General features: G+C 47.1%; 1 protein-coding gene across 6 annotated transcripts in view; it reads left to right on the top strand.

The window, feature by feature from the left end:
* The first annotated feature begins 10,435 nt into the window (after window positions 1-10,435).
* CDV3 (CDV3 homolog) overlaps window positions 10,436-13,507 on the top strand; it is a 17,520-nt gene continuing 14,448 nt past the window's right edge. For 4 of the 6 annotated variants that reach the window (XM_032266341.1, XM_032266330.1, XM_032266337.1 and 1 more), the window contains exons 1-2: window positions 10,436-10,768; window positions 11,523-11,599. In XM_032266341.1, coding sequence (XP_032122232.1) covers window positions 10,529-10,768; window positions 11,523-11,599 — 317 coding nt within the window. In that variant the 5' untranslated portion in view covers window positions 10,436-10,528. Of the gene's footprint in view, window positions 10,769-10,915; window positions 10,937-11,098; window positions 11,232-11,522; window positions 11,600-13,507 lie in introns of those variants that run through there. The other 2 variants (XM_032266347.1, XM_032266345.1) reach the window with 2 other exon arrangements.

Genomic DNA, 13,507 nt, shown 5'->3' with positions numbered 1-13,507 from the left:
CCCAGCGACTCAGGAGGCTGGGGCAGGAGAATTGCCTGAACCCGGGAGGCGGAAGTTGCGGTGAGCAGAGATCGCGCCATTGCACTCCAGCCTGGGTAACAAGAGCGAAACTCCGTCTCAAAAAAAAAAAAGGAAGGCGTCTTGACCCTCCACATCAGTCTAGTCATCAGATAGACTATTGAATAGCCTTAGTGAATGCCACAGGGAGTGGAAGAACTGCATGGCTGAGACTTACCCAAATTCCTAACTTTCAAACTGAAATGTAATGAAGTAGTTGTTTAAGCCACTAACTTTCAGGCCAGTTTGTTACATCGCAATAGATAACTGAAACAGTTGGGAACATAAAAGAGACCTGCCTGCCTCCACCTCCCAAAGTGCCGGGATTACAGGCGTGAGCTACTGTGCCCAGCCCTGTGAATTACCTCATCCAGTACTGAAAATGATCAAACTTGTATTTTACCCTGATTTTTCTTTCTCTTTTTTCAGAGGCAGGTCTCACTCTGTGACCCCAGCTGGAGTGCAGTGTCGCAATCTTAGCTCACTGCAACCTCTTACTTCTGGACCCAAGTGACCCTCCCACCCCCACCCACTGTGTCAGCCTCCAGAATAGCTGGGACTAGAGGCATGAGCCACCATGCCTGGCTAATTTTTGGCCTCAAGCAATCCTCCTTCCTTGGCCTCCCAAAGCATCAGAATTACAGGGATGTGTCACCACTCCGGGCCCACATTTTAAAAGCGAAGATTCAGTGATGACAGTAAGGAGCTTAAAACAAAAAGGGAAACAAAAATAAAAAAGAAGAAAACTAAAGCCCAGAGAAGTTAATGAGCTTGCAGATGGTCACACAGCTTGTGAGTGGGGGAAATGGAAAGTGAGCCCCCAGTCCGGTCTTTCCAGCTAGAAAATCCATGCTTTTGTCACCATCTCACATAGCTACACCACCTCTCTGGGCTCTGATGGTGGTCTACATCCCCTCAGTATGACATCATGTGTGGTTTTTCATGTTGCTACAAAGCCTCCAAAACCCTCCATTCATTATTTATTTATTTATTTTGAGACAGAGGCTTGCTCTGCAGCCAAGGCTGGAGTACAGGGGCACGATCTCAGCTCACTGCAACCTCTGCCTCCTGGACAACCCTCCTTTTAAACGGCCACATGTTATTCCAACTATAGTTTACATACCATCCCCTTTTTGAGTATTTACATTCTTTCCAAATGTTTTTGTAATTAAAAGGAATTCAGAAATGAACAAGCTGCATCATGTGGACATAAAGCCGAAATTCTAGAGGGAGGAGCATATTATGTATTAAACCTGCCTCCAAACATAACTCGATGAATAACTCAATTTGTAAGTTCTCAGTAAAATGACATAGTCAATTAAAGATGCTCAGTGATGGTGAGCCTCTCCCTGTCCCTTAACCCCACTTCCATGGCAAAGCAGCCCAGATCCTAACCTACCCCTGTCTCACCCTGCCATACTGCATGCAGCAAAGCTGCAATTGCTGGGAGACTGGGCCTCTCGGGGTTCCTTTGGTATTATCGGCAATTTCATTTACACAACTCCTCCCCATTTTCTGCTGCTTCTCTGCACTGACTGCCTTAATGAACCTGGTTACCCAGTCACCTGAGAAGAGTGTCCTGGCCTTGCTCTGCCCCATTGTGCAGCAAAGAAAGTAGAGAAAAATGATCCCCTTGGCATTCACATGCCATTCAGGCCAGATAAATTAATCACCTTTTTTAACAATTTAGTGCTCATCAATCTTAAATAGCTTGGTCAGCTGGAAAAATAAAGATTGTCTCAGGATGCTTGTTGGCTTTGAAAAGATTATAAATCCTCTTACCTCAAAAGGGCCAGGTGAAGAATTTGTAAATCCTGTTAAGATTTTAGCCTTTATCCTGAGGGCAATGGGTAGCCTTGAATGGTTTTAAACAGAGGAGTGATGGCCTGATCAGATTTTTTGATCTAGAAAGAACACGTTGGGGCTGGGTGTGGTGGCTCACGCCTGTAATCCAAGCACTTTGGAGGCCAAGCCGGGTGGAGGTCAGGAGTTCAAGACCAGCCTGACCAGCATGGTGAAACCCTGTCTTAAATAAATAAATAAATAAATAAACAAACAAACAAAAATAAATAAAAAAGAAAGAAAGAACACCTTGGTTGGAGGGCAGTTGTAGGATTCGGTGATTAAAGGAATGGAGGGTAGAGGAAAGGGAGCATTCCATCACGTCCCCAGGATCCTGCCTAGAACAGCTGGGTGGGTAGGATGAGGAGCAGAAAGTGAGGGAATGACAGGAGAGTGGTTCCCTCCTGGGCCAGGTGAGTAGGGTGCCTGAAGGTAGAGTCCAGGGCTGTGATTACGGCAGACAAGCAGGTTAACTTCCAGACTGCAGATGTGACCCAGGCTACTGGGTCACGTGAATGCAGGCCCAGGAGGGAGGGCCCCATAGGCCAGGCTAGCCCAGGGAACTGTGCATTCTCAGAGGCCACAGCTGGCCCAGCAGGAAAACTGGGGATATTGGAAAAGACCCTGAGGCTACAAAGGCTGCTAAATCCAGGAGACTTCGAACCTCTTCCTTCCTATCTAGGGAGTACTGGACTATCCCATCTGTAGGGGCTGTTGGAAGCTATCAAGTCATTGGAGCCTTTCAACTCAAATATTCTTGCTAAATTTATACTTAGCGGTAAGCACCATCCCATAGCCCCAGGATGAAAATCCCCCAGTTCCTCCCCACCCAAAGATCTACAGCCAGTAAGAGACAGGTGCCAAAGAGACACACAATGGCATGGGCTGGGACCAGCACCTTAAGAGAGGGAAAAGACCGAGGTGGGCAGATCACGAGGTCAAGAGATCAAGACCATCCTGGCCAACATAGTGAAACCCCGTCTCTACTAAAAACATTAAAAAAAAAAAATTAGCTGGGCGTGGTGGTGCGTATCTGTAGTCACAGCTACTTGGGAGTCTGAGGCAGGAGAATTGCTTGAATCCGGGAGGCAGAGGTTGCAGTGAGCCAAGATTGTGCCACTGCACTCCAGCCTGGCACCTGGCTACAGAGCGAGACTCTCTCAAAAAAAAAAAAAGAGAGAGAGGGAAAAGACCAAGGCAAACTTGAGGGAGGCAGAGTTTAATTCAAATGGTGAGCATCTGGGAAGGTGTAGAAGGCAATAGGTTTTCCTCTGGGCCCTACGAGGACTTACACTGGGTATACCCTGTGACTTACCCTGTGAGATACGTACACCCTGTGAGATATTTTCTGTTATATCCTAGGGAGATAGTACTCCTAGTATCACAGTGGGTGTACACCCTGTGAGACTATTCCTAATATCTTTGAGAGATATTTCTCCTGTTATCATAGTGGGCATCCACCATTTGAGATTATTCATAATATCCTAGGGAGATATTTCTTGTAATAGCAAAGTGGGTGTACACCATGTGGTATTATTTATAATATCCTGGATACACAGGAAGTATCCTCCCCCCATGATACCATTTCTCATATCCAGGGGAGGAGAGGATGATATTACTCCCAATATTGCAGAGGGTGTACACCCTCCCTGTGATATTGTTCCTAATATTGGGGGTGGGGGAGAGGATCATATTACTCCCAGCATCGCAGCAGGTGGACACTCCCTCCCCACCCCCACAGCATACTGTTCTAATAAGCTCCGAAAAGGACTACGTTCTTACTCAGTAAGGTAGGACTCAGGAATGAGCCACAGTGTCACCAGGCGACAGGGCACTTGGGAGTGGTCATTTTGATTCAGTCATTTTTTTTTTTTTTTTTTTGAGATGGAGTCTCACTCTGTCACCTAGGTTGGAGTGCAATGTCACGATCTCGGCTCATTGCAACCTCTGCCTCCCAGGTTCAAGTGATTCTCCTGCCTCAGCCTCCCGAGTAGCCAGGATTACAGGCCTGCACCACCACACTTGGCTAATTTTTGTATTTTTAGTAGATACAGGGTTTCACCATGTTGGTTAGGCTGGTCTCGAATTCCTGACCTCGTGATCCACCCACCTCAGCCTCCCAAAGAGCTGGGATTACAGGCATAAACCACCATGCCTGACCTACCTCAGTTATTTTGAGGCCATGGATGGTTTAGCATTAGGAATAGCAATGATATATAATCAGAACATTTGAGAGAAAAGCCCCAAATGCCAAGCTATTTCATATCCAGAAACTGCAAATGTATGGCCGGGCACAATGGCTCATGCCTGCAATCCCAGCACTTTGGGAGGCTGAGGTGGGTGTATCACTTTAGGCTGGGAGTTCAAGACCTGATCAACATGGTGAAACCCCATCTCTACCAAAACTACAAAAGTTAGCTGGGTGTGGTGGTACAAGCCTGTAATTCCAGCCACTTGGAAGGCTGAGATAGGAGGATCACTCTAACCTGGGAGGCAGAGGTTGTGGTGAGCCAAGATTGTACCACTACACTCCAGCCTGGGTGACAGAGTGAGACACTGTCCAAAAACAAAAAAATATTTTCTCAAGACACAAAAGAAACAGGAAAATTAAAAAATAATAATAAATTTAAAAATAAAAACAAAAAAAAGAGAAGGCATTGAGGGCCCAGTAATGAATGAGTGCAGAGTTAGGGAGGACAGATATGACAGATATGAGAATAAACACCAAAGCCCCCCACCGTGTAATTATAAATCAAGATACATGCCATCATCATCATCATCATCATCGCCATCATCATCCCTCACATTAATTGTAACATTAATTGGGCTTCCTATTTGCCATGCAGTAGAGCTGAGTGGTCTTAAATTCATGTCCACATTTAATCCTCACAACTCTAGGAGTCAGTTGTGTTTACAATCCATACTTTGCAGGTGAAAAAACCTGTGATGCAGAGAAGTGAAGTGACTTGCCAGGAGGAGGCAGAGCTGTTACTCGAAACCAGACTGGACTCCGGAAAGCATGCACTTCACCATGGAATAAAAAGCAGGGTCCCCGAGAGAAAGTAAAATATTTGCTTTCCACCTGGCACGTCGAAGGTCTCCCTGCACTCTGACCCTCTTCCCTTTTTGTCAGCCTAAGGAGAATGACAATACCATTGACCTAGTGACCTAGTAACCAGGAATACAGAGGCGCTGAGTCAGAAGAAGAAAATGCCAGACAATTTCACATGTAGTTGCTGGATCATGAAGTAAGATCATGAACGGAGCTGAGGTCAGGAACAGGATAATCGTGTCCTTGCCAACGTAATTATATCCCTTGCACTCTGTGATCAAAACGATTGAGTCAGAATATCTTGCTTTGTGCCAGTCATTTGACTGACTCCCAAAGCTGCCACACGGAGTAGCTTTTACTTGGTGAATTTGCCACAGAGCTGAACCTGTTTCATAGCATATCAGTGTCCTGGTGGGGTTCATCTGCCTTTAGAAGCCTGACTCCCGGCCACCCAACTCATAAGAGACCAAACTATATAACCACATACATACTGATATATTCATTAATAGTGTTAGTCCTTCAGTAACTGGAATGTTCCTCTCCCAACTAGGGCAACATCAGCAGTCTCAGAGAGGCAAGTTAGTCATCACCAGGCTGGTTGGTGAGTATATCCCAAGAGTTATGAGAAGCTGACCTTTTGAGGGCTATTTCAGCCAAGTCAGGGTGTGGTCTAGTGATTCATCTCCACCTTACAGCAGGGCATGTCTATGTGAACACAAATTTCACACTGCTCTTTCCTGGACAGTGGTGGGTAATAAGTGCCAACATCTGTCCTCATGGCTTTATCCTGCTTCTTTTTCCTTCCACTTTCTATTCTTCAGCCTCTTCTGTCATCCTTCAGTTCACACATTCTTCATATAATAAAGTTGATTCACTTGCTGATCATTCAATTGTCATCACATTGTAGCCCTTCCTTCACTGAGATGCATAAGGAGGTCACCTTGATGGATAGGTTGATTGTTCCCAAGCTCTTCATTCATTTACAGAACTTTTTGGTTTATTCTCTAATATGTTAGGTTTAACCTTTTGAAATGATTGTTTTTGGCAGGTCAAAACCAGTCAAATAGCAGCAATTTTTTGTGTTTCAACAAATCAGCAAACCAGACCCATTGGGGGCGGGGTTAATGAGTCTGAATCCCTTCTCAAGCCATGGTGGTGGGTGTACGTGTGTGTGGGTGTCTGTGTCTGGGGGAGGGGAATGCATGGAAGCCCTTTCCTCTTTCTGAAAATAAGCTCTCCTGGATAGTCACTGGTGTCTGGGGCCTCATTCCCCTTACTGTTCATGTATCCTCCAACTAAAGCCCTAATGTCAAAAACGAACTAAAGAGATACTTGACGTTGAGGGAGAAGGTTGAATTATTTGTTATATGTGACAGAGCTAGTCCGTGGTTTTTGTCTTTGTTTTTGTTTTTGTTTGAGATGGAGTTTCGCTCTTGTTGCCCAGGCTGTAGTGCAATGATGCAATCTCAGCTCACTGCAACCTCCGCCTCCCGAGTTCAAGCCATTCTCCTGCCTCAGCCTCCTGAGTAAGTAGCTGGGATTACAGGCATGTGCCACCATGCCCAGCTAATTTTGTATATTTAGTAGAGATAAAGTTTATCCACATTGGTCAGGCTGGTCTCGAACTCCTGACCTCAAGCGATCTGCCCGCCTCCAACTCCTAAAGTGCTGAGGTTACAGGCGTGAGCCACTGTGCCCAAACTAGCCTGTGCTCTTTTTTTTTTTTTTTCCCATTTGAAAGCACTTTGATCTGTCTCCTAGCCTGTGCTCTTAAGCCAACAAGGAAACACTTAGAGAGTTCATGGTTTGTGTAGTCCTCCATCAATGTGGAAAATGGGAGATTAATGGAGACATTTTTCATTTTACAAACAGCAGTTAAATGCTTGTGTGATTTAGGCTATATGCTCAACACCATTCCTACCTTCAAGAGTTTTCAATGTGCTATTGTAGGAATACTTGTGTGTCTGCTTCTATTTACCAGCTTAGTGTACAATAAGCTCTGTGAAGGTAGGGCTTAGCTCTCATTTAAATCCTACCATAGAGCCTGGCATATAGTAGGTGCTCATTAATACATGTTTTCTATAACTAGTGAGTGAATGAATGAGAGTGGTTAAATAACAAACCAATCAGGCAAATACCAGGAAGGCATCAACTATCATACCAAATGAAAAGACTCTGGGCCTCTGAAGTTTAGGAAATCAAGCTGCCTGTAGAGAATCAGAAGAGACTCCCAGAAGAGATGATCTGTAAGTAGTTTATCCCCAGCTGAAACGGGGAACAGTTCAGGCAGTGGCATAGTTGGCTTTACAGATGTTAAAGAGGAAGGCAGAAATGAAAAGAAGAATTCTAGCCACCCATTTCCTGGTGAGCACATTGGCCAGCATGAGCTGCATTCCTTTGCGCTGAGCATGAGTGGAATTTCCAGCCTAGGTAGCAGAATGGAACTTGGAACAAATAGCTCAGCAGAAAAGAACCCAGAAACAATGGGGCTGGGCTCAACTGCTCTTTGCCAGCTCTTGAGCTCATGGAATATTAGAGCTCAGCGGGACTTGTTGAGGGAGATACATGATGTCCTTTGGATTGCACCACTTCAGAGGTACACTGGCAGAGGACCCAGAGGTAAGCTACCACATTCAGATTGCATTAGGAACCTTGGAAGATGTGCAGAAATACCTGGGAATAGTCCGCATTACTATTCATCTTTTCCATCTGGCAAGTACAAGTGAAGGTCTGTTTGCTGTAAGGATGTGGAAGGTCCAAACACATTGGACAGCAGAGGGGAAGACACCTCCATCAAGAGAGAGCTGGAGGAGCCAGGCACAGTGGCTCCAACTTGTGATCCCAGCTACTCAGGAGGCCAAGGCAGCAGGATCAATTGAGCCCAGGAATTCCAGACAGCCTGGGAAATATAGCAAGATCCCTATCTCTAAAAACGTTAAAAAAAAAAAAAAAAATCAGCTGTGCATGATGGTGCCTTCCTATCATCCCGGCTACTCTGGAGGCTGAAGCTGGAAGATCATTTGACCCCCAACTCTTGAAAAGAGAGAGGGAAGGCAGAAGGATGCTTCAGAGATGAGAAGGTGCCTGGTAAGGGTACCAGGATAATAAGGATAGCAGGATCCAGGGCACTGTGCAACCAATCTGGAGGAAGGTGGCAGGGGAGATTTAAAAGGAGCAACTGGTGGGAGTAGATGCTGTCAGTTTTAGGGCAGGAGATTCAAAGAGGAAGGGACCAGCTTCACAGAGGAGAGAATTACTACAAACAATGACACAACCACAAAGACATTGGTCTCTCTACTGGCCTGACCTGAATTTCTTACACATGATCAAGTTCTGGGAGAATGCCATCAATCACACTGAAAAGTGTAGCGGGAAATTCTGCAGTGTCAGCCCTCAATGACTGTTCTTCTGTGTATTTTCTCAAGTCATTAATTCTTTCAAGACAATGATGTATTGATAAGGACTTAAGAAAGATATAAATAACTGAGCTTCAATTATTTATATCTCGATCTTCTCTTCTAGATTAGAAGGGAATTGAAGGCAGGAATCACAAATTACTCAACTTTGAATAAAGCACTTTGCCCTAAATATAGCTAAATAAATGCTTCAGAGATAAGGAAAGAAAGAGAGAGAGGGGAAGAAAGAAAGAGAGGGGGAGTAAAAAAGGAAGGAAATAAAAGAGGAAGGGAAAAAGAAAGAAGGAAAGAAAAAAAAAATAAATTTGATTAGTGATGGTAAGGGAGGGGGAGGGTGATGGGTAGCACTGAACCTGGCCTGCATCACAGGAAGATATATGTTGTCATAGAAGGAAGTCACCTTGGGATCCATAATGTGTGGTTGGGAGCTGTTTATGTTTGGGGAATAGTATATGTATAAGCTCAAGCTACTTGCTGACCAAGGCTAGGCCCTTGATTTATTTGACATTCGGAAGTTAGTTCTTTAATAATAGTGTAAGTAGAGGGTGGGAAAAGAGAAACTTTAATGGGGTAACTGTAAAGGAAAAGATAAAGAAGTCACTCCATTTACTGGCTGGGTTCTATCTACCCCATTGGGCTACCAACATTTGTCTGAGTCATTTCCTCAGTGGTTGTGACAGCTCCCTCCCCTGCTTTTACAAGGAGGAAGCAGAAAGTTTAAGAGCTTACTTTTAAGACCATCTTTTGCATATAGAATTCATTCCATTCTTAAGGCCCCAAGGGTATTTAAGTGGGCTTTAAACCCATTTAAAGCTGGGTTTTAAGCCAGGTTTAGCCTGGGCATTTTCGTCTCCACCCCTATGAGACATTCCCCTCCTTTTATCAGGGATAGGAGCTAAGAATAAACTGCATCGTCATCTAGACTGAAGTCAGGACGTTAAGCACTGTGCCGGCCAGGCCAGTTGACGCAGACTCTCTTCCCTCCCTCCCCCATACTGTATCCTGTAAGATCTAGTATACCCACTTTGCAGATTAGGGGCTTGAAGATAGGATTTATTGAACTTGACCTTGGTAAACATAATCCAAACGGTGGCGTTCAGACAAAATCCCATTCTACCTACCTATCGGCCTATGAAAGATCTTTTAGTAAATAGGAGTAAACTTCAGGCTCACTGCTCCTCACGCTTTCATAATCAACCTGTAAAGAAGAAAATTAATGGTTGCCAGACCAAAGAGGGTGGAAATACAGAAGCGAACAGAGGAGAGGAACAATCTTTAACACAGTTGGCTGAATGCAGTGCCTGTCCGTTTCGGGAAAGTTCAAAAGACTACTACCAGGCCACAGTTTGTTCTGGGCTAGGAAACACACGTGTATCCTGCGCATAGCGCCCAAAAGAACCCACTGCCCCTCCCGCTGGACCTCTTTAGCCAAGTCATCAACCAGCCCTCGAAATGCCCGCCCTCAAGACTAAACCCTCGGCCAATCGGGAGACCGGAATCATCAACTCGTCACTTATTTTGCATATGCCCTCCTCTCCCCGCCCCCACGCCTGGACTCCGCCCCGTCTGGGGCACTGATTGTCACCTAAACGCTTCGTCTTGGCACCTGATTGGCTGTCTTGCCACCTCCGCCTCCACCTCCTCCCGCCTCCCGCCCCTCGGCGATCCCACAACGGCGGGCAGAGCAAAGTACGCAGGCGCGGGCGCTGCCTCTCTCTTCTAGCGGCCCGCCCTCCCTGCTCCCCCTCCTTCCCCTCCTCACCCCCTTCCCCTCCTCTTCGGGCCTGCGCGCGCGCATGTTCCTCCGGCACGCGCCGCCGCTAGCCGAGCACTCTCGTCAGCGCCTCTGGCCCGCGCGTGCCTTTTCCCCTCTGGTTATAGGGAGAGCGGGATCCTGCTCCGCCGCCGCGGCAGCAGCCGCAGCCCCGGCAGCCTCGGGAGACAGCGGCGGCGCGCGAGTCTCCGGGCGGACCATACCACCGCTCGCCAGCACGCAGGGGGAGCAGCCCTCCCCGCCGCGCACGCCTCGGCGACCCCGCGGGGCTGAGGCGTCGCCGCGCCCGGCAGCGTGAGCGCAGAGCCGGCCTCGACCCCGAGCTCGGAGTCCCGCGGACCGCGCCCGCCGCCGGCCCCACCCATCCGGGTCGAGGAAGCCAAAGCCATGGCCGAGACGGAGGAGAGGAGCCTGGACAACTTCTTTGCTAAGAGGGACAAGAAGAAGAAGAAGGAGCGGAGCAACCGGGCGGCGAGTGCTGCGGGCGCAGCGGGCAGCGCCGGCGGGAGCAGCGGAGCCGCGGGTGCTGCGGGCGGCGGGGCGGGCGCGGGGACCCGACCGGGCGACGGCGGGACCGCGAGCGCGGGGGCTGCTGGCCCAGGGGCCGCTACCAAGGCTGTGACGAAGGTGAGGGGCCGGGAGGCCGGCACTGGGGCCCGGGCGGCGCGCCGGCGCCCCATGTGCCCGCCCCCGCCTGCCGGGGAAGCGTCCGGGTGGGGGGGCCGCGGGGGCAGGGCGGAGGGGCGCGGGTCGGCCACGTGACGCGGGCTCCCCACCTCGGGCCGTGCTCGCCAGGTCCTGGACCCCCTCGGACACCCGCCCCGGAGCTGCCCTTCCTACCCCGCGTCTTTTCGCGTTAGCCAAGGCCCAGGCGGCGCCACCCTCCGGGGGCGCTAGGTCTGGGGCTGCAGTGCCCAGCACAGAGCAGCGTTTATCGGTGACGTCTAGGCTGAATAATTCTGTGTGCTGACCTCAGCCCAGTAGTTTGAGCTGAATTTTCGGTTTCGGCAGCCCCATTTGTGGCACCTCTTTTGTGATGACTTAGTCTCTAAACCCGAGAAAGAAAAAGTCTCGGTGCAATAGCGTTGAGGTAGAAATGTAGTTGTGAAATTCCTGTTGACTTCTTCCTTGGGCTTTTCCTAGTTGCTTAAAGTAACAGCTCTCTTGCTGGAACCCAGCGGAAGTACAGTGTTAGACTGCTGAGCGTGTTTGTCCTCCGTGTAGCCTGGTTTACCCCAGGACGAAGCAAGAGCTTTGGCCAGAAGAGGAGTGCATACTTAGTTTAGGTTCCAGGCACTTGATCCACTTTTCCCAGTTTGATAATTGCTTAGTTGTATGTCTGCAAATAGCTTTAATTGAACAAATGGCGTTTGTTTTACAGGAGGAAGATGAATGGAAAGAATTGGAGCAAAAAGAGGTTGATTACAGCGGCCTCAGGGTTCAGGCAATGCAAATAAGGTATGGTCTGGTTACAAATGTGTTTAAATAACCTTTAGGACAGATACTGGATACAAGTTAGGTTTTCCTTTAGTCCCAGAGCAGCATCATAGTATCCTTGTGTTCTAGATATGCTTATTAGGACTTAAATGGATTATATCTACTCTTTCTCACTCTATGAGGGCACCCCCTCCGTGTGCTCATCAAATTAGCTGCCGGCCCTAAACTCCTGTGAGAGCTTGCCTACTTCCAGTTCTGGTTAGGCCTTTTCATTTGAGACAGCTACAGTGGATATTGTCCCTTCCGAATTTTTACTTTTAACATGGGTGGTTGTACTTCTTTTTGGTTTCAAAAATAATGTGGATTTTTTCACATGCTCTCCAATAAGCAAGTGAATATATTTTTGTGATTGAAGTATAGCATGCTCATGGGGAAATAGAGATTTTCTGTGTTCACACAGCACAATCAACCTGTTCAATAAGCACACAGGTCAAGAAACTGAATGTTACTAATACAGAACAAGGTTTTCCTAACACCTAGTCACTGCATTCACCTTCAACATAACCACTATCCTAACACCTTAGTTTTTTCCTAAAACTTAATAGAAATGGAATTCTATGTGTAAACATGCTATTTTTTAAAGTTCAAGAAAACAGTAATTTTTAAACATTGGATAGTTTAGAAGATTTGAAATTAACATTTTTGTCAAGTCCAGCCTATGGCAGTCAACTTTAAGGTTGATGTTAAGTAAGTGCTGTATTTTGGAGGGTTCATAAAGTAGGAAGAAACAAGTGAAGGTACGGTTCTGCTTTAAGATTAAAAATCCTTTGCTCCCAGTTTAAAGAAAGGATCTTGATAAACTGCCTGCCCCCAGTTTGAAGTTTGCATTTTACAGGCAATGCTAGTGAATACAAAGCACAATGGAGGAAATACTTTCCTTAACTGAAAATGTGTTTTGACCTCTCTGGTTGTTAGTATCTATAGCTTTAGATAACCTATTCCAAAAGCAGGGTTAATATTATTAACATTTGTTGAATACCTACCACAGCTAGGCATTATGTTCTACTGTGAAAACGTCATTTTGTGAGCTTAACCAAAGTGAAACCCCCGATTGATAATGGGAAACTTTCAGGAATGGTGGCTTCTCCACTCTCCACTCCAGAGATTCCTTTATAGTGGTGTTCAGTAGAAGTGATTAGACTTGAGTTTGATTCCCAACCACTTGTTGGCTTCCTTCAGGTACCTTCCCCTTTTCTCTCTCCTGGGGCTTGACCTGTAAAAAATAAGGGAGGTGGGGATGTGAGGTTCTTACCATTTGGGGTGTAGAACTGACTGTGTGTGTGGCTCCTGTTCTGTTATAAAGTTTGGCTCTTAATCTGCCTTTCTTTTATTTATTTATTTATTTAAAGACGGGGTTTCACCATGTTAGTCAGGCTGGTCTTGAACTCTCGACCTCAGGTGATCTCGGCCCACCTTGGCCTCCAAAGTGCTTGGATTACAGGCGTGAGCCACCACACCCAGCCAATCTGCCTTTCCTAAATGACTGCAGGTTCTTGAAAACATGAGTGACTGGAAGGTTAGTGTTTGGTCATGTTGAACTTACTGGGCAAAAGTAGCACTTTTCAGGCCGGGCGCGGTGGCTCACGCCTATAATCGCAGCACTTTGGGAGGCCGAGGCGGGTGGATCATGAGGTCAAGAGATCGAGACCATCCTGGTCAACATGGTGAAACCCCGTCTCTACTAAAAATACAAAAAATTAGCTGGGCATGGTGGCGCGTGCCTGTAATCCCAGCTACTCAGGAGGTTGAGGCAGGAGAATTGCCTGAACCCAGGAGGCGGAGGTTGCGGTGAGCCGAGATTGCGCCATTGCACTCCAGCCTGGGTAACAAGAGCGAAACTCCGACTCAAAAAAAAAAAAAAAAAAAAAA

Source organism: Sapajus apella, unplaced genomic scaffold (assembly GCF_009761245.1).
Source record: "Sapajus apella isolate SASKATOON/1434 unplaced genomic scaffold, GSC_monkey_1.0 scaffold4, whole genome shotgun sequence".
In the NCBI taxonomy this organism is placed as follows: Eukaryota; Metazoa; Chordata; class Mammalia; order Primates; family Cebidae; genus Sapajus; species Sapajus apella.
Note: the sequence above shows the minus strand (reverse complement) of the source record. Positions and strands in the feature narration are given on the sequence as shown.